Source organism: Dromiciops gliroides, chromosome 2 (genome assembly GCF_019393635.1).
Source record: "Dromiciops gliroides isolate mDroGli1 chromosome 2, mDroGli1.pri, whole genome shotgun sequence".
Classification (NCBI taxonomy): Eukaryota; Metazoa; Chordata; class Mammalia; order Microbiotheria; family Microbiotheriidae; genus Dromiciops; species Dromiciops gliroides.
The window spans coordinates 281238582-281260606 of record NC_057862.1 but is presented as its reverse complement, the minus strand read 5'-3'; the positions used below and the strand labels follow the sequence as shown (position 1 = coordinate 281260606).

Sequence of the window (22025 nt, the reverse complement as noted above, 5' to 3'; positions counted from 1 at the left end):
AAAATAAGACAAAGTGATAAGAATATAACGATGGCTTACCTTGAGCATGCCCACCAAGATCAAAAGTGGTAAAAGTCATGCCAGCAATGGTCAATTCTTCTGATGCTAAAGAACAAATATTTTATAAACATTATATTGTACCACATATTTATGACCTGCTCCACTTCTTAATGGTTAAAAAAATTAATCTTAAATATTTTAGAGCTAAACAAAGTAATAAAAACCTACTTTGTTTTCAGTTAACCATGCTTTTATCCTTTCACCTTGCCAAGAGCAGGACTCCATTTTGGAATAGAGAATAGACAGAAAATTGTTCATTTGTGGATTTAGCATATTTCTCCCTAATTTTTTTCCTCCTCTCTTCCTCCTGATACAAATCACCCTAATCTTCTAATTTCTTATTCAACTTATCTTAAATGATACCAATAAAATAATCTATTTCTCTAATGATTACTATCTTATATAGGGAAGACAAATATTGCTTCACATCAAAGTTTACCACTAACAATACAATTATTCTCCAAATCTCAATTGATGACCTATAATAGCAGTATTTTACTGATCTTATTAAAAAAGTCCTTACCAACATTATTCCAGGAAAACAAATGTGCTCTATAATCTCTGCGTTAAGAGATATTCTCTAAGGAAAAAATAATGGCTGTTTATGCTTACAGTGGGCTTTAACTATTAAAGTTTTCTACTTTCTAGCAGAAAAATTAGATGTCCACTATATTTTGTCCCTGGCCCAGGATAGCATATAGTGTTGCTACCTACTGCAACTTCCTATAAGCCCCTAGAACACTTGTAGAAGTTAACAATGAGGTTTCATATTTCCTGTTGGATTTGTAGAGAGGATACTCTACCATCTGACACCTTGAGGCATATCAGCTGGTTTTCTGTTATATCCTCAACTCCTTCCATAGAACAGTGAAAACTGAGCTATAAAGTGGCAGAACAGCACATATGAAAATTTATGCAGCACGTAGAGGGGAGAGGAAGAGGACTGAACTCTTTGGTTCTTCTGAAGAAAGACAATTTTGGAAAATCTTAGCCAGCAAAAAGTTTACATCAATATTTTAGGTTTTTTCTCTAATCTCTTCTATAATGTTGTGTGAACATTGCTTAGATGTACTAAACAATGACACTGATGTAGTCATTGGGGCTGCTCCAATTTTAACCAGGTTTCAAGCTGAAGGGACTAAAGCAATATACTTGGGGTCATACAATGATTGTGTGGCACAATATATCTTTGAACTATGCACCATTCTTTTTGGTGCCCTTTGCTAAAGACACCAGGTCATAGAGCATCTGTCTGTTAGATTCTGTTTTGAGTGATGTCATCACTGAAGGTTACTTTATATTCTGAAGTAAGTCTCATGACCTTATATATGTATGTACTGATTGATCTCCAAATTAGAGGAAAGGGCTTGGACTTTTTATCTGGAGATTTGGGCCTGAGTCACAGATAGCCTTTGATACTTACCAACTATATGACCTCAGGAAAGTCACCTCACCTATCTGCCTATTAGTTTTTTCATATATAAAATGGGGAAAAATAATACTTGCCCTACTAATTTGGGCACAAATTTATTGTCAGGATAAATGAAATAGAATATATAAAATTATTTTGCAAGCTATAAAACACTATATAAATGAAAGAGTTCAGCTATTCAAAACAGGTAGCATTGTAAATTTACTTATTTTTAAAATGTTTAAAAATTATATAACAATAATTGGCATTTACATTAAAGGTAATTTAAGGCTTGAAAGAAAATGTATTTTACATACACTATTTCATGTGATCCTCAACAGCCCTTTTAAGTAAGAACCACATGTATATTGTCTCCATTTTACAGACAAGGGAGATTGTGATGTACCATGAGTCACATTAGATCTGAAGCCAGGTCTTCCTAACTCCAAGTCCAGCACTACATCCACTATTTGATACTGCCTCATCATCACATTTAATACCTACTTGTCTGAATACTCTTCTGACCCAAACATTATTATGATTGTGATAGTGAAGAAAATGGCACTGATCAATAATTCTTTTTTTTTTGGTGGGACAATGGGGGTTAAGTGACTTGCCCAGGGTCACACAGCTAGTGTCAGGTGTCTGAGGCTGGATTTGAACTCAGGTCTTCCTGAATCCAGGGCTGGTGCTTTATCCACTGCGCCACCTAGCTGTCCCCTGGTTAATAATTCATGATGGCTTAATAACTAACGATATTACTCCAATCATCCAGCTACTGTATTCTATGGTTTAGTTCATTAGTCCAATATACCACTTGGACCCTGGATAATAACTACTATTATGACCTCTTAGAAGACTTAAGAACACAGCAGGCAGAAACCCTTAATTAATTATTTTAGTTGCAGAGTGGCATTAACTGACAGAATGGATTTCTGTTCCATCAAAATCATGCCAAACTCCCTATGAGCAGGCTCAACATATTTATCATATGGTAAGTTATAAGAGTGTGATCAGAACTGAACCATGTAATTTCTAAAATGCCAGGTAATAAAGGACCTTTACTTACTGGGATGTAATGTAGGTACATGTTGTCCAAGTCTGTCATCTTTTAACATATGTAGTAGTGTTGTTTTTCCAGCATTGTCCAATCCAAGAAATACTAATTTACCAGATTTCTTGTACAGTCCTGCAGAAAAATTACAATTGACAAAAGTGATATTAAGTCCATATATGCATCTATGAGTCAACTTTCTCTTCTTTTATTTATAGCTATCAACAGTTTTTAGCTAGCTAAAATAATTAACTTATTTTTCTGTTCAATAAACACATTCAAAAAAGCAGAAAAGATAGTTCCACACCTCCTTATACATTTGTGATTTCCAAGATAATCTTTCGTTACTAAATCTATTCCCAATTTTAGAATAACAATATTTTAAAACCCAGACACAGGGGCAGTTAGATGGCGAAATGGATAAAGCACCGGCCCTGGATTCAGGAGGACCTGAGTTCAAATCCAGCCTCAGACACTTTACACTTACTAGCTGTGTGACCCTGGGCAAGTCACTTAACCCTCATTGCCCCACAAAACCAAAACAAAACAAAAAAACAAAACCCAGACACACAAATCTATTCCCTATTTTGTATGTAAAAAAGAAAAGCAACGGGGGGGGGGGGGGGGGGGGGGGGCGGGGAATGAGGCTTTATCATACTAATATATGATTAGTACAATCAAAGTTGGGCTGAGATTTTTAAGAAAAAAGTTCAGGAAGTGCAGTGTCAAATTCTCCTGAGAAGATCAAGTCTTTCATTATGAGACTACATATAATTATGAAATCAAAAATTAAGCTATTAATTTGAGAAGTTTCAGCTAAATGTGAAAAGAGTAGAAAATAAAATTCAATAATTTATGGTTGATCACTACATAATTCCTATAATCAGGTATGTGAACATTCTAGAGTACTGAGCAATTAATTACAGTCTTGAATCACCTATTCACCAAACATGAATAAGTTCATGCAAAATTTTGCAATTTCTAGGTCTTGTTTCATAGAATATTTCTAGGAAGTGGGACTGTGTCCAAGAATTCACCTAGTTACCTTCAAACCAGCAAATTTTTGATAATGGCAGCTAGTAATGGCTAGTATACTAGACTTGGAGTCAGGAAAACCTAAGTTTGAATCCTACCTCAAACACTCACTAGCTATATGACCATCAGCAAGTCACTTTAACCTGAGCCTGTTTCCTTATCTATAAAATGGGCATAATAACACCTACCTCACACAGTGTTGTTTGGAGAATCAAAATCAAATGAGACACTATACGTAAAGTGCTTTGCAAACACTAAAGTGCTATATCAAGGTTAACTATTATTATTGTTGTTGTTACTGATATTATTAAAGGCTTCAAGTTAAAATCCCCGGCTATCTGCCTCATAAAAAGATGGACTGTGTTCAGTCCTAGAAGCCTCAGTTTATGAATGATATCAATAAACCGGAGAACATACAGAGATGAGATATGTTTTTGATGTAGGGACTTAGTTCATATGCAGTTTGGTTGAAGGAACTGGGTATGTGGAGCCTGGTGTAGAGAAGACTCCGGAAGGAAACAATACCTATTTTCAAGTTTTTAAAGGATTATCATGTAGAAGAGTAGTATTAGACTTTGAGGGCAGAACCAAGACTTATATTCTCCAGGTTTAGGGGATCAAGGCATTATATAATTTTGTCTTTGTCTTATTATATATTATAGAATGTAAGATAGCAGTACAAAACCAAATGGCAAAAAAATCATAACTGCTAAGGCAGAGAGAGGGAGAATGGTACAGTTGGAATAGAAGTCAGAAAACTTGGATCTAGTCCCTGATCTGCCACTAACCCATTCACTGTGTGTTCTCTGATAAGCCTAAGGTCCTTTCTTTCTACTCCAAACCTCAAATTTGTCCTCAGCACTAATGATCTGCATTAATATAGTCAATAAAGTAGGAGCAAGAATAGAATTTATACTTCAGAAAACTTAGAAAAGCTATGTTTTGAAAAACAATCATGGGAATAGTGTGAGAAAAGGGAAGGAGGTAACTGGGAATGCCAAGTATACTGGCATCACTAAAGCAAAGGAAGTGTCACTGATTAACCCACTAAATAAGCAAGTCTTATTCAACAATTCATATTTTCATAACTAAGACACACTATAAAAGTAAGCACTTATGTATTGGTTAACTTTCATCAACAGAGATCAGAAAAAGGTAAATAATAATAGCAACTAAGAGGTCAACATTACCTAAAAACTGTAGTACACTGCTGAAACCACTGTAAATCCAGTCAAATATGAAGGACATATCCAGATTTTAAAGGGTCTGAAAAATAAATGCTGAGTTTTGAAGTATGTAATATCAATATATGTATTTTTAAACACCATCACAGTTATACTACTTCATGTAAAACAGACTGAGGATAATCCTAAAATCTACACCAGTGGAGAGTGACTGAGTTATTTACAAATCACTGCTGCAAATATACATACCTTAGTTGAGCATTCGAGGGAGGGTCAGACTACCTCAAAATAGTCTGCAGAGGAATTCAGTATATGATTTGACTGAGTAAATAAATGACAGTAACACCAAACCTAAATTACCATAAAAATAGCTATAAACATTTTCCAATAATTCTGTATGTATATAGATAAATCTAAACAATGGTTGTCACATACATGAGACATTATATAGGTGTGAGAAAATAATTATTAATAATGGATTTCTGGAGGGACCCAGATCCCTTTCTCAGTCCTTTCTCCCCCACTGCCCCCCCCAAAGTTGAGTTCTCCTTGAGAGACTTCATCAAGGGGGCAGCTAGGTGTCACAGTGGATATAACAACGGCCCTGGATTCAGAAAGACCTGAGTTCATATCCGGCCTCAGATACTTGACATTTACTAGTTGTGTGACCCTGGGCAAATCACTTAACCCTCACTGCCCTGCCCCCCAGAGAGAGTGAGAAAGAGAGAGAGAGAGAGAGAGAGAGAGAGAGAGAGAGAGAGAGAGAGAGAGAGAGAGAGATCATCAAATCTCATCTGGGACAAACCCAAGTGAACAAAAGGAATGGAGATAGATTCGGATTACATTCCTTTATCTAGATGGTTGAAGGATCTATAATAGACTTAACCTTGTGCAACAGGAGTGAAGGGTCTTTTGCATTCTTTTCCCTGATGTCATCCAAAGAGTTCATTTTAATGTAGACCACCTTCAAGTTGCATCAACCAATGGCATTGAATCGTGCTAATCCCTATCAAAAGGGATTAAAAAAAAAAACCTGGAGGTAGCCATGTTAGCTTCTCTTGGCTCTCTGGGACCACACGGTCTCTATTCTTCTCACTAGCTTTCTTGGATCTCCTTGAGACCACATGCTGTCTCTCTGGGAGACAACATGGGTCTTTCAGGGCTTTTCTCTTGCTCCCACTCACTGGCATGCCAAAGCTTTTCCCCTGCTTTTTCTACCCCTCGGTTTGAGACCATGAGAAGTTTAGGGAGACTGGGCAATCCTTACTGGTAGAATATTGATAAATTAATAATATGCTTACTCAAAAGGGGTGTCTATAGCAATGAATTTTCAGCAACACACAAGTATGTGATCTATGGATATGATTAGAGGTAACTATGCATATGTATACACACACACAAAGACACACAGTCCTTCCAGCATTCCTCATTGTTTTATGGAAGTAGAGGTTTCAAAATCTATGCCAGCAGAATTCAAGCTCTGAAAGGTTCTACCAAGCTGGAAAGGCTTTGAGTGGATGGACTATATGTAGGTCTACTGAGGACCAGCCTAGCTAAGTCTTAAGACTTAGCCACTTAGCCACATGGGAATAGATTTTTTTTCAGCCATAGAAACTTCCAAAGACTATCTACTAAATTATAGAGGAGTTGTAGTCCATATGTGTGAAGGCATAGTCACAACCATGAAATAATAGACCTTTGAAATACTGGGGCAGGGAAGGGAGGAAATACAGACAAAACTTAATGATTGTGATCTTATAAAATAAAAAAATATTTTCTTCATTGACAGGGTCAGTATGGTGCAGGGTGAAGAGCACTAGATTTGGAGGAAGAAGACTCTGCTGGCAAATCACCATATTTACTAAATGCATAAACTAGCAAGTCACTTAATCATTCTTGGTCTGTCTCAGTTTACTCATCTGTAAAATGACAGGATTATAGATGATATCTAGTCCCTGTTGACTTAAATTCTCTAATCTTGTGAAAACTCGCTAATTTAGAGGCCTAGGGAAGCATAATCTATTAATTAACAACAAATGATTGTTATTTTGCATTATCTTGATATTAGTTACTTTCTCACAGTTACCAAATACATAGTTACATTTTCTTTCACACAAAAAAGCATGTGAGAAATTGTAAATAAAAGTGTTTCTAACCTATCTATCATTCTATTTTTTTAACTCCATCATCCTCCAATATAAGAAAAAATGTTGAGTGCAAAAAGTGTAATTGTTTTCCTTTTTCTTAGAACTTTTATTTTTAATCAATCAACATTCATTTAAGCACTTACTATGGACTAGACACTGTACTAGGCACTAGGGCTATAAAGACAATAGTGAAACAAACCCTTGGCCTCAAATTACTTACATTCTAACCACAGAAGACAGCATGCACATATATAGAATATAGAAACAGATACAAAATAGACACAAGATAACAGGTAAGAAAGAAACTAAAATTCTAAGGGATGATGGTGGGAAGAGATAAATTTCAGACAAGGGAGATTAACCAGTAGATACAGAGACAATCAATCAGTAAGTTATCTATTAAGTACCTACTATGTGCCAGGAATATGCTGTTTATATTAAGTTTTAGCCCCATCAAATAGCATGCAAAGATTTCATTTTTCTGAACCTTAAGAAGACAGCCTTTTATTAACATTAAGTGTAGCTGGTCAACTGAATTCTAAATTGATTTTTCTATACAGCTTAAAACCCAGAAAGGAATAAGGCTCTTGCTCTTGGATTCCTAATGTACAAAGGTCTCTATTTTATAACATGAACTTAGTTGAAAAATAATAGATTAGAGCTAAAGAAAAGGTTCGTAGTCCAACCTGAGTCATACTCACTGACCCTTCGTCGAATTCCTAAACAACAATAATGATCCATCAATAAAATTTTCCACTTAGTCTCAGTCTGCAAGGTACTTTTCTAATTTCCATTCACAGTAAAAAATACAAAAGCTTTAAGAACCTTGTACTTAAGAGATATTTGTTGAAATGAAATGAATTGAGATAATGTAATGGTATAAAAAACTAGGTATAAGACATTTTTGGATAGGATTCCATTTGTAGATTAGCAAAATCAGAAATAGCATAGTTCAAATTACAAATCCTGAACAGTATTAGTTCCCACAAGGAAGTAGGAAGAAATTGGGCAATAAAATCCTTAAGAACATGATCTTCTCACATTAGCTCAGAGAAAGGTCAAAATGAGTCTCTGATGTTTTGCTTTTGAAAGTAATTTTAATCACATGGAATTTGACTCGATCATTTACATTTACATTGTCATTTACAAAGCCAAAGAAAGATGTGGAATTAGTTAAAATAGTTGGGAAACAATACGAAGTTACCTAATCTGATACTCAAACAGATTGAGATCTCACTGATGTGGGTACCAATGCAAATCACAACTCTTCCAAACATCCTCAACTGGGCCCTGACTTCTGACAAGGCAATCTTTTATACTTCCCTAACTTTACTAAATCCAATGGCCTTTTCTCTTTGCAACCTTTGACACTGCTGATCACTCTCTCCTCTCTAGATTTCAATAACACTACTCTATTTTGGTTCCCCTCCTATCTGTTCAAATGTTCCTTCTCAGTCTCCACTGTATTTTCATCTAGGTCACATGCACTAACTGTGGGTGTCCCACAGAGTTCTGTCCTAGGCCATCTTCTCTTCCTCTAAACTGTTTCACTTTGTGATTTCATTAGATCTCTTGAACTCAATTACCATCTATATACTGATAATTCTCAAATCCACTTATGCAGCCCTAACCTCTTTTATGACCTGGAGTCTCTCATCTCCATCTGCCCATTAGACATCTCAAACTTAACATCATTATCAACTTGCAATTGAATTCATTGGTTTCTGGGTTGGAGGATTGGTGGAACATCAGCTGAATTATTATTAATTTTTTGTTTAATTAAATTCAACATGCAAAAAATGAACTCAATCTCTTTCTTCCCAAACCCTTCCCCCTTCCAAACTTCTCTATTACTGTTGAGGGCACTACTTTCCTTCCAGTGGTCCAGGCTTGTAACCCAGGTATCATTCTCAATTCCTTAATCTTTCTCACCCCCTATATCCAAATTGTTGCCAAGATCTGTTGATTTTACTCATCTCTCACATATATCTGCTCTCCCCTGGAACACTGCCACCATCCTGGTGCAGGCCTTTATCACCTTACCCCTGGACTAATACAATAGCCAGTTGATCTCCTTTCCACAAGTTTCTCCCTTTTTCTAATCCATTGTCAAATAAACCTTCCTAAAGCACAGATCTGACTTTGTCACACACACCCCCTCCCCCCAAATCAATAAACTCCAGTGGCTCACTATCACCTCCAGGATCAGAGCCTTTCACAATCTGACTGCCTTTTAACTTTCCAGTCTTCTTGCAATCCAGGCACTTACAAAAATGCTTGTTCCCTTCCATTCTCCCACTCCACCCCTTCCTCTGATCCACTGACACTGGCATCTCTGTTTTTCCTCCAAAACATTCCAATCTCCAGACTCTGAGCATTTTTATTGGCTGGTCCCGATGCCTGGAATACTTTCTTCCTCATTTCTGTCTCCTGCTTCCCTGGCTTCCTTCAAGTTTCAGCTAACATCCCATCTTTCATGAGAAGTCTTTCCTGATCCCCCTTAATGCTAGTTTCTCCTCTGTATTGAATATCTCCAATTTGTCTTGAATATATCTTGTCTGTACATAGTTGTTTTTCACAATTTCCCCCATTAGACTGAGAACCCCCTTAGAGCAGACTGTCCTTTGCCTCTCTTTACATCCCCTGTGTGGAGCACTGTGCATAGCACATAGTAAGCACTTAAATGCTTAATGACTAATTCCCTCCCAAGTCAGTTAATAAGTCCTCCATCATCACTAAACACCTGCCTCTGATGATTCTTTGAATATTCTGAAGTCTACTTTCAATCTCTGGAATTAATAACAAATTATTCTTTGGTATTTCAATACACAGGGCTGCTAGGTGGCAAAGTGGATAGAGTTACAGGCCTGAAGTTAGTAAGACTCATCTTCCTAAATTCAAATCTGGCCTCAGACACTTACTAACTGGACAAGTCACTTAATCCTATTTGCCTCAGTTTCCTCATCTGTAAAATAGGTTGGAGAAGAAAATGGCAAACTATTCCAGTATCTGTGCCAAGAAAATCCTAAATGGGGTCATGAAGAGTCAGATACAACTGAAAACAACTGAAGAAAAAATTTCAATACACTTTCATGCCCATGCTAAACAGACTCGGTACCTAATGTTTCAATTTATTTTTAGGGGGTTGGGGGGGGCACGTGGGGCAAGGCAATCAGGGTTAAGTGACTTGCCCAAGATCACACAGCTAGTAAGTGTTAAGTGTCTGAGGTTGGATTTGAACTCAAATCCCCGACTCCAGGACTGATGCTCTATCCACTGCACCACCTGTCTGACCCAATGTTTCAAATTCTAAGAGAGCAAGTATCCTCTTGGATTTCAAGAGCTGGACTTTGGCAATACATTTCATTTTACTCCCCTATTTTACAGGTGAGAAACTGAGTTTCAGGAAAGCTAAGTGAATCCAAGGTGACACAGGAGGTAAATAACAGAGACTAACAGGTGATAAAAGTAAGATGCAGACTTACTAATGAATTTTATTTACACTAGGAGCATAATGTATTACCACTACAATGGACAGAAAAAATTAATCACTCAAGTCCTAGTCCCACACCCCTCTACAAAAGAAGCAAACACCCTTTTCAAAGAATTCCTCCTTTTCCACTTCTCTCCACCAGAACTCCACACAAAAACATTTTTGTCGTAAAAAAAAAAGTGTTTTAATTTCTATTTTAATTTCAGAAGCACATAGGTTCTTTTTAAAAAATAATAATAAACATTTTTATTTAAAGTTTTGAGTTCCAAATTCACTCTCCTTTCCTCCCTCCTTTCCCCCATCCCTGAGGTAGTAAGCAATCAGATATAGGTTATACATGTGCAATTATGTAAAACATTACCATAGCAGTCATTTTGTAGAAGAAAATTTGAATAAAAAAACGAGTGCAAAATAGCATGCTGTAGTCTGTGTTCAATCAATATCAGTTCTTTCTTTGGAGATTGTCTTAGATCATTATATTGCTGAGAATAGTTTTCACTCACAGTTCTTCATCAAACAATACTGCTGTCACTGTGCACAACATTCTCCTGGTTCTGCTCATTTTATTATACATCAGTTCATATAAGTCTTTCTAGGCCTTTCTGAAATCATCCTGCTTGTCATTTCTTATAGCACAATAATATTCCATCACAACCATATACCACAGTTTATTTAGCCATTCCCCAATTGATGGGCATTCCTTTGATTTCCAATTCTTGGTCACCACAAAAAGAGCTGCTATAAATATTTTTGTACAAGTAGGTCTTTTTTTCTTTTGGGGGATGTGTTTGAGATATAAACCTAGCAGTGGTATTGCTGGCTCAAAGGGTATGCACAGTTTTATAGCCCTTTGGGCATAGTTACAAATTGCTCTCCAGAATGGTTAGATCCATTCACAACTCCACCAACCATGGATTAGCGTCCCAGTTTTCCCACATCCCCTCCAACATCCAATTTTTTCCTTTTTTGTTACATTTGCCACTCTGATAGGTGTGAGTCAGAGTCATAAGCAAACATTTTTAACAGTGATTGGATTTTTTGTTTGTTTGTTTGTTTGTGAGGCAATTGGGGTTAAGTGACTTGCCCAGGGTCACACAGCCTGTAAGTGTTAAGTGTCTGAGGTCGGATTTGAACTCAAGTCTTCCTGACTCCAGGGCCAGTGCTCCATCCACTGTGCCACCTAGCTGCCCTAACAGTGATTGGATTTTTAAGGATAAAATTTGGTACTCTGGAACACATAATTACTCAAAATTAATTTAATTTTGGGCTAAAACTGTATTTGTCTTCTCAAAGTAAGTAAATTCAATTCTTAAAATGAGACTTCTTTTTCACTAAGTTTTATCTAATAGAAGAAGAAGCAAGAGCTATGGGTCTAGGTTGTAAAGCAGAGTATTTGAGGTCAGTTGTAAGAAAGTACATCCTAATGATTAGAACTGCCCAGAAGTGTCTGCCAGAGAAAGTAGCAGGCTTTTTTCAATGGAAGTTTGAAGTGAAGAAAGGGATCCTGTTAGGGATAACCCATAGGTTAAACTAGATGACTTTTCAGGTCCCTTCCACTTGAGATTCTATGATTTCAATATTTAAAAAAATATTTTGAAAGCAAAAATCCTACAAAACTACCCGAGTGGAAATGCGGTGAGGTTTAGAGCAACAGGGAAGTAACCCCATACAAGTGAAACATACCAAGAGACTAGAGAAAACTATGTAAAAACTCTGTATTGATGTTCTTTCTCGCCTACAAAAGGTCAATAAGGTAGTTGCCCTAAAGCGCATGTAAATTAGGTGTTGAAATCTTTGAAGATACTCTCTGCCACATATCCAAGAGCACAATTCAATAAGAGGCAAGAGTGGTGTAACAGATATAGTGCTGGACTTGGCTTCAGGAAGACATGGGCTCAAATCCTGACACACACACTAATCACGTGCACATCACAACCTCTCTGAGCCACAGTTTCTTCATCTGTAAAATGGAGATAATAAAACACCTACCTCACAGGGTTTTTAAAAAAATCAAATGAGATAATGCACATAAAGTTCTCTGCAAAGTTTAAAGCACTATATAAATGTGGACTATTATTTAAAAGAAATCTAGATAGCATCTAGATTTTTATTTAAATAAAATAGACTGAATAAGACTGGGGAAAAAAAGTAAAATTCTCCTAAATATTAGACTTACACACAGAGCATTTTACTAACTCTAGGATAGAGAAAAATCAAGATCACTCTCACACACACTTGTATTGGTCTATGCTTGTATTAAATACAGTCAAGTTGCATAAGAGACCTGGGTGAGAGCTCCAACCGGTAAAGCCAGTATGCCACAAGAATAACCTTACCTTTAACCCATATGCATGTGTATACTACAGGATAAACCAACTTTGGAGATCCATGTAAATTGTCTAAACCATGAAATATGGACCAAACCAAAAGTATGTAGTCAATGAATACTCTTAACCTCCAATACCAAATTTTAACACAATATGTTCAATTAGAACACAAATGAATGGATAATGACATTAGCAGATAACAATGAATGATTTAAACCTCATAAAACATCATTTCTAGGAGTTCCCTATACCATGAAATGACAGATTTAGTCCCTATCCCTACAGAATGTACACAGGAAAGTAGTGTGAAATAAAGCCTGACAGCTTGGTTGGAGCCAGGTTATATAAAGCCTTAAATGCCAGAATCGAGGGTTTATGTAGAAGGCACATGATAACTACCAAAACAAGGAATAACAATCATTGAAATACATTAGGAAAATGACCCGGTGTGGAAGATGAACAAATCTGAGAGAAAAAGACCAGTCAGGATACCTGTTATGATAGTCTAGGTCAGTGGTATTCCAACTTTTGATCTCAGGACCCCTTTATACTCTTAAAAGTAAGGACCTTCCAAAGAACTTCCGTTTATACAAGCTGATATTTACCATATTAAAAATGTAAGCACTTAGTAGTTTTATGAAACATTCTGATTTTGTGGAACCCCTGAAAGTATCTCACAGATCCCCAGGGATATTGGGAACATACTTGAGAACCACCTGAGGTGAGGTGGTTGCAGTGGGACTATATAAGAGGTGCTAGATATGAAAAAGATTAGAGAGAACTAAGATGACAACCATTGACTGAATGTAGAGGGTAAAAGACAAAGAAGAACGACAGCATCCTGACTGTGCCCTTTCATACTATTCTTGTGATGAAGGTAGAGAGACCTGAACTAGACACTAATACAATTAATTAGATTCAGAATTGGTTGAAGGACAGAACTCAAAGCAAAGCTGTTAATGGTTCAATTTCAACTTGGCAGAAGATAGTCGGTGGAGTACCTTAGGGATCTGTGCTTGGTCCAGTGCTATTTACATTTTAAACAATGATATGGATAAATGCATAATGACTCGTTTATCAAATATGCAGATGATCCAAAGATAAGAGAAATAGCCAACAATCTAGATAAGTCAAATTTCAACAAGATTTTTGACAAGCTAAAATATAGAACCAAATCTATTAGGATGAAGTTTAATAGGGATAAATGTAAAGCATTACACTTCAGTTCAAAAAATCAACTTCACAGATATAAGATGGGGAAGCGAGAGTGGCTAGAAAGTAGATTATGCGAAAAATATGTAGGAGTTTTAGCGCATTATAAACTCAACATAAATCAACAATAAGATATGACAACCAAGACAATACCCCAGAAGTCTTTACCCTACAGGTAATGCCTCTGTAACCAGAAAGTTTACTGGGAAAGAGGAACTTGTGGTCAGTACTTAGCCATCACCTCCCTTTTTCCAGATGCCAACCATAGAAGATTCCATTATTCAACTTGAATTCCAGCTCAAGAAAAAACGACAGTTTATCCAGTAAGATGGGAAAGAGGAACTTAACCTTTGGCTAACCCCACTTTATCCAGCTCTAAAAGGGGAGCTTAGCCTCTAAAAAGTCTTAGAATCCTATTATTATTTTATTCCTACAAAGATATGTTTTACTCTAAATTCTCTCCTACAAAATAATAAAATCTTATCAATCTATCTATTCAGTAAATCTATAGGTAACCTATTTGAGATTATGGGAGCCTGTCTTAGCTGTTAAGGCCAGTTTTTCCTAAAGAAGGGAGTTTAGTATTATAATCAAACAAAAAATAAATCAAAGTAATCAATATATACTGATTTTTCACATAACACCCATTGTATACCCCCAACTAGTCTGTAAAATCCAGGAGGGACAAGGGACTGAATCTTAACTAAACTTTGATTCCATCCCCATAGATGCCTAGCATAGGCTGTACAAAAAGAGCTCTGTAAATGTTTGCTAAATAAATTAATGTTTACAAAATAATAGAAAAGGAACAAACCATAAATGCAAACAGCAGCTTATGAAAATAAGTGCTAAGAAAAACTATCTCTACAGAGCAGGACTCTACAGAGTCAGCAGATATCACAGTACATGCATGACTCTAATACTTACTAGCTGAGTGTCATTTGAACTTTCTAGCTCAATTTCCTTATCTATAAATACACGTAGTAGTAACCTCACAGTGTTGGTGTCCACCTCAAATGAGATACCGTATATAAAGCTGTTTAAAAATTTCAAAGCCTTACATAAATGTCAGTTATCATTATTGTTACTTATTTATGCTGAGTGGGGGGAGGAAAGTTACACAAAGCAACAAGTGAGAAAACTTTTCAACTAAAAATATTAGAAAAACATGAATCAGGAGAAGCATCTCTAAAAATTACTTAAAAGTTCTTATGGAGTTTTTTTTTCCCCAACATAGAGAAAATTTAGGGGGCAGCTAGGTGGTGCAGTGGATAAAGCACCAGCCCTGGATTCAGGAGGACCCGAGTTCAAATACAGCCTCAGACACTTGACACTTACTAGCTGTGTGACCCTAGGCAAGTCACTTAACCCTCATTGCCTCGCCCAAAGAAAAAAGAAAAGAAAAATCCTATGAGAAAATTTAAAAAAAATTACAGGCAGGCATGTAGATGAAGAAGAGAAAGGAAAAATAGTGAATCATACTATGAAATTATGATTCTTAAGATTCAAAACAGCACCACTGCTTCAAATGATACCAAAGGGAATTTCCAATAGCTTAATTTTGGAGCCATATTCATACTTAAATTTCTATTGCACATAAAAGTCCACAAAGAAACACTAAAATAATATTTTTAAATAATAAAATTCCAGAAAGCATTATTTGCATCAGTTTTATACTATTTTCCAAATTGAAAAGACTGGTCCTTTTCATTAAAACTAAGTTATGGGGGGGCAGCTAGATGGCGCAGTGGTAAAGCACCGGCCCTGGATTCAGGAGTACCTGAGTTCAAATTTGGCCTCAGACACTTGACACTTACTAGCTGTGTGACCCTGGGCAAGTCACTTAACCCTCATTGCCCTGCAAAAAAAACAAAAACAAAAACAAAAAAAACTAAGTTATGGGGTAACTAGGTGGCACAGTGGATAGAACGCCCCTGGAGTCAGGAGGACCTGAGTTAAAATCCAGCCTCAAACACTTCACACTTACTAGCTGTGTGACCCTAGGCAAGTCACTAAACCCCAACTGCCTCACCCAAAAACAAACAAACAAACAAAAAACTAAGTTATTAACTTCAAATTGAGGAAAATTTGTTAGGTTTGTTAAAATGGGGATTCTTGGGGGTTGAAGGCAGATGGTCATTGAGGTTACAACTAAAAAGTTCTGATACTGCAAAAATCAATAAATCACCTAAAAATATTTAAGTATGCAGAACAAAATGAACTTTAATTCTATGGAAAAAATCTACCAGACACAGCTTGGTATACACATACACACATACAGAGACACTGAGTTTTAACTTCGAATTACTTCAAGCCCTACAAATTGTTCAATGAGATTTATTACTCTTCACTGATGCAAAATGCCTTTTTTTTCCAAAATGAATATGCCTTTCCTCAGGTGGGGAAAGTGTTGGAAATAAAACCCTTACTATGGGACCATCCAAAAAAATTCAGATCTCACTTAACTGAAATATTTTTTCTACCTTAATTTATAAAACACCGGAAATTCCAGACTAGCTTCATTTCTGAAAATAGCATCATGGTTTCAGTATACATAGTATGTTCCAAAACAACTTTCTCAACTGCTCAGTCCGGGAAACTCTGGTGCTTTAAAAACCTTTTACAACATTTTATAACTGTGTGTTTCCTTCCAACTTGGATAAGTAAATAAACGAACAAAGAAATAAGTAAAAGAAAACCATCAAACAGCATGAGATTGGACTAAAATGGTAAGTGTGGTAGAGAACCGAGGATTTGGAATCTTGAGATGAAGTCTGTCACCACCTGTGTGATTTTATACAAATCATTTACTCTTTCTACGCCTTAATTTCCTATAAAATAAAAAGATTATACATTTCTGAGATCCTTTCTTTCTCTGTAAACCCTTTGATATGAAATTCAGACTCTGCAACTAAAAAGAAATGTAATCAAGGGAAAACAAGTTCCGTGCTAAGGATAAAATGAAATAAGACGCGTTCTGTAAACCCCACACAAGCGTCAAATATTATGCTTATTAATAGCACATCCATAGCGCTGAAACACTTAAAAAGCGCTCTCCCGAAAGACTCCTGCGAAAGAAGCAGGGTAGAAGTTATTATGCCATATCCCTATTTTACAAACAAGAAAACTGCGGGTCAGAGAGTGAAGTGACCTGCCATAATTGTGATTCCCTGCCCCTCTGACAGAGGCTGTCGCTGTCACCTCCCTCCCCCCGCCGGATACCACCGCTCCCCCGGCCTGGGATTCGGGGCCGCTAACAAAGAAGCGGCCGCCAAGTCCAGTCTGTCCGCGGCTCGGAAAAGCGCGCCTGGCCCCAACGTTCGCACAGACGCCAGCCTGACACGGGGACGAGGGCCCGAGTCCAGAGCGGTTCAAGATCCGAGGCCCGTCCGACCCAGCTCGGGCCGGGCCCCGGCCCCGGCTCAGTTTTCCTGGGAGCCAGAGCGGACGGACACGCGGCCCCCCAGACGGGCAGTGCCCGGTCCCTCACCTGACGGCGGAGAAAATGATTCCCGGCCTCGGCCTCTGAGAGCCACCAACAACCAGCGCGATGGCCACCCAGCTTCTTCAGCTCTGTCAACGCCTTCCGGCTCGCCTGTGTTGCAACCGCTGCCTTCCGCCGGACAGGCGTCCGAAGCCGCAGCAACATACGTTCCGCCTCCTGGGTTCCGCCCGCCAATTCCGAGGAAGTACGACTGCCGGGCCTTTAACCAATCCACCTTCCCCCCTACCCACTCCCACGACCCTTTTTCCTGGGGGACTCACTTAATGGGATCGCAAGTAGGTAGCACAATGACTAGAATGCTATACCTGAAGTCCCGATTTCAAAGACCCGTTCAGATACAAGCAGTATTTGCAAATCATGTCACCTTGGTTCTCCATCTGCAAAATGGGAATAATAATAGACTTCCTTAAAGGGTTGTAGTGAGGATAAAATGTGATAAAATTTGCAAAGCGCATTGTGCTATATACATATTAGCTGTGAGTGGTGGTGGTAATAGTAATGGTAATGGTGGTAGTAGTAGTAGTAGTAGTAGCAGCAGTAGCAGCAGTAGTAGCAGTTAGCAGCGGCAGCACTTTTGGAAACCCTAGTGACTTTAGATGTTATCCAACCCAAACCCCTTATTTTCAGATGAGGAAACTGGGAGCCAGGAGAAGATCCAGGGCTCTTTCCACTGTACCACTCTGCCCTTCATTGCATTAAGGACAAGAATATTTTTAATTTCTTTTTTAAAGAACATCTTGCACAAATTAACTTAAGATTGGAGAAAATAAGGCAGTTACTTAGAATCAAGAGACCTGACTTGAAGTCCTGGCTCTGTAACCCTGAGAAAGTCTTCCCAGGTTCCTTAATTCATAAATGAGGCATAACAATGCTTGGAATATCTATCTCAGGACTAGGGAAAGCAGGAAAGTGCTTTGTAAACTATGATGGACTGCCTATATAAAGTTGTATTGCTGTCAAACACTACAAAATGTTAGTTATTACTTTTGTGTATTTGTGCCAGAACAGTGCCTTGAACTTAATATTTCACATTTAATGAGATTGCAGGGACTCTAAACATTTTTTGTATCATGAACCCCTTTGTCTGGGGAATCTATGAACCTCCTCAGAATGATGATTTTAAATACATAAAATAGGATTACAGAATAAACCAATTACATTGAAATATAGTTATCAAAATATTTTTTAAATTAGCTAATGGATCCCAGGTTAGGAACCTCGGATGTAGTCTATGATCTCAGCATAGAGGTCTGCCAACCTCTGCAATCATTTTCCATATCCTACCCTAAATTCACCATAGGAAATCTACACAAAGGGCCTTCCTCTATGTGTCTTGCTATCTGGAGGATACCAATGATACAATGCTGTCGATTAGTTATCAGTTCCTGTCCTATCATCTTGGACCATGTTTCAATTCACATTATTTGTTAGGAGATATATTTTACTCTACTTCACCTTCCAGATTCCTATTTGTAATATGCTGCAGTCTACTAATGCCTCTCTATTGTGCTTGAATGATACTCAATTTCAGTTCTTCAGATGCTGTAGTATTCCATAACTCATAGACAAAACTAATACAATACTGAAATTTAAAATAAAGGCATTTATTTTACAAAACAAGTTTGTGGTCATCAAAATAATTTTGCAATTTCTCAAATTCAGTGCAGCTTACCCGCCTCTTCCCACTACTAAATTCTAGACCCAACTCACACTGTCTATTTGTAGTGTCTCCAAAATCTATTATAAGAATGGGTGAGTTATACAGTTTTATGGCTTGTAAAACACCAAGAAGAAGAAGTAGAGGGAAAAGCCAGTTTTAAAAAAGCACAGTGAGAGACCCAACTTAGCAAAATTATCCCAAGGGCATTTAATGATAAAATTGGAAGGAGGACAAGAGACAAAAGATGAAAAAGATCTGCAAAGATAAGTTCTGGAAATACATAGAAAGGAAAAAACAGTTCCTACTTTCAAGGGGCTTACAATCTAATGGCAAAGACAACATGTAAACAACTATGTACAAATAAGATGTATAAAGAATAAACTGGAGATAATCAGTAGAGGGAAGGAATAGAATTAAGAGGTATCAGGAAATGTTTCTTGTAAAAGTAGGATTTTAGTTGCGACTTGAAGGAAGCCAGGGAAGCCAAGAGGCACATACAGGAAGAAGATAATTTACTGGCTGTACATGGGGCACAGCCAATAAAAATGCAAGAAGTTGGAAACTGGAGTGGCTTATGGTCAGAAGAACAAAGTGTCACAGGATGTTTGATTTCCTAAAGAGGAGTAAGGTGTAAAAAGACTGGAAAGGTAGGAAGGGACCAAGTTATAAAGGACTTTAAGAGCCAAACAGAAGTTTTTATACTTTATACAGAGGTAATAGAGAAGAAGGGGAGTTGACTGAAGGGGGGGGGGGGGAACGACACACAACATGGTCAAAGCTGTGCTTTAGGAAGAACAATTGGACAGTGGAATGGAAGATGGGAGTGAAGAGAAATTTATGATAGGAAACCAACCAGCCTGCTATTGCACTAGTCTAGATGTGAGACAATGAGGGCCTGTACCAGGTGGTGGCAATATCAGAGGAGAGAAGAATTTACAAGTTGGTTTATATTGTCCTTACTGTGATTGAAGGTTCCAAAGGTTTCTCATGCCGGGGTGGGAGTGGAGATAAGCTCCCACTCTCTATAAAATGCTCCAATGGTGTTTGTCTCAAATAGCCTCTGACAACCAAAGCCCAACTCCTGGCCTTCTCCTGACGGAACTGTTTCCACTAACAGGAGAAGGGGCGAAGGCGAGTCACTGGCGCCTTAAAACCAGTTGCTTCAGGCAGGTGGGGCTCATTAGCCTTGGCAGGCAACCCGCCTAGGAGAAGGCACCCTGATTTTAAACCTCCGCTGCCTTGTGGCTATACCCATATATGGGAAAGGCTTTGGGAGTTAACCCTGAGGAAAAATCAGGAGTCAGAGTCCCTTAGGTAGTTGGATGTTGGACATCATATCCCTCTGGCAACTCCTGCAGAGGCACTGGTGCCAAACTGTATTGGCTCTGCCTCTCCTTTGGATCCACCAATGTCGCGGAGAGGGAAAACCTGCTGCATGGGCAACAGCTTGTTTTCTAATTGATCCGCCCAGGCCAGCAACTTGGAGAGGACACTCCAGCTACTCCTCATGGGGTAGATACAACACAGGATGCGGCAGTTACCGGTTATAAGTCACTGAGGAACTGTGGCTCCCATATTGGACTGTACAGCCACACTGTGCATGTGTGCATCTATGGTCGTCTTTGACTGGTGGAAGCCTACTACTACTACTACTACTACTACTACTACTACTACTACTAATACTACTACTACTACTACTACTACTGTGATTGAATCAAGGGGGCAACCATTCCCAGAAAAGTGGGAGGGAAGGGGAAACAACACGAATCAAGAGAACAGGGAAGCAAGAAAGGGGAGAAACCATTCTGTCAAATGTAAAGTGATGAGGTTAGCTTTTGTAGGCAATGAAGGCAATATTTTGTTGAGAGCCAAGGGGATTTATGCTCAAAGAACATTAAAACTGGAATGGGCGGGGGCATCTAGGTGGTGAAGTAGATAGAGCACTGACCCTGGATTCAGGAGGACCTGAGTTCAAATTTGGCCTCAGACACTTGACACTTACTAGCTGTGTGACCCTGGGCAAGTCACTTAACCCTCATTGCCCTGCAAAAAAAAAACAAAAAAAAAAAACCAACCAACAAAAAAAGACTGGAATGGGCATTAGAAGTCATTTAATAAAAGTCCCTCATATTATTATTAGTTTTGGTTTTTTTAGTGAGGCAATTGGGGTTAAGTGACTTGCCCAGGGTCACACAGCTAGTTAAGTGTTAAGTGTCTGAGGCCGGATTTGAACTCAGGTACTCCTGACTCCAGGGCCAGTGCTCTATCCACTGCGCCACCTAGCTGCCCCCCTCATATTATTTTTAAAATTTTTAACTTTTTGTTATTCTGAACTTGAAAAACATGAATAAGCATAAACATTTTCATATTAAAAAAAACAGAAAAAGAGGACTGCATATGAAACCATGGATCTCGTGAGATTTTTTAAAATTATACTCAGTTCAACATGGTAGTTACAACTTGAACTGCCTTCTCATTTCTTCTATGTATTTTTTTTTTTTTGGTGAGGCAATTGGGGTTAAGTGACTTGCCCAGGGTCACACAGCTAGTAAGTGTTAAGTGTCTGAGGCTGGATTTGAATTCAGGTCCTCCTGACTTCAGGGCCAGTGCTCTATCCACTGAGCCACCTAGTTGCCCCCCCCCCATGTATTTTTTTAAAAAGCTTCATTGACAATTTTCATTCTTCCTTTAATTGGTATCACTATCACTAACCTCCTTTGTCTCCTGAATTCCTGCCCCACCCCCTTACTCCCCTGTAACAATTTAACATTGTCAAATAAAACATGGCCACACATTGGCCATGTCTGAAAATGTATGCCCTATTCTGTACCTCTTTTTCATCACCCTTCTGTCAAAAGATGGGAAGCATTCATTATTCAGCACAGGTCATGACTGGTCATTTCATAGAACTTCCAGAGTTTTTCTCAAGTTGTTTTC

The 22025-nt window shown here is 38.1% G+C and overlaps 1 protein-coding gene across 1 annotated transcript in view; it reads right to left on the bottom strand.

The window, feature by feature from the left end:
- Positions 1 to 17543, bottom strand: part of SAR1B (secretion associated Ras related GTPase 1B) — a 30724-nt gene extending 13181 nt beyond the window's left edge. Inside the window, exons 1-4 of the mRNA XM_043980464.1 lie at positions 17414 to 17543; positions 4751 to 4826; positions 2541 to 2660; positions 40 to 105 (exon numbers count right to left, since the gene is read on the bottom strand). Coding sequence (XP_043836399.1) covers positions 40 to 105; positions 2541 to 2660; positions 4751 to 4808 — 244 coding nt within the window. The 5' untranslated portion in view covers positions 4809 to 4826; positions 17414 to 17543. The remainder of the gene's footprint in view (positions 1 to 39; positions 106 to 2540; positions 2661 to 4750; positions 4827 to 17413) is intronic.
- Between the last annotated feature and the right edge of the window lie 4482 nt (positions 17544 to 22025).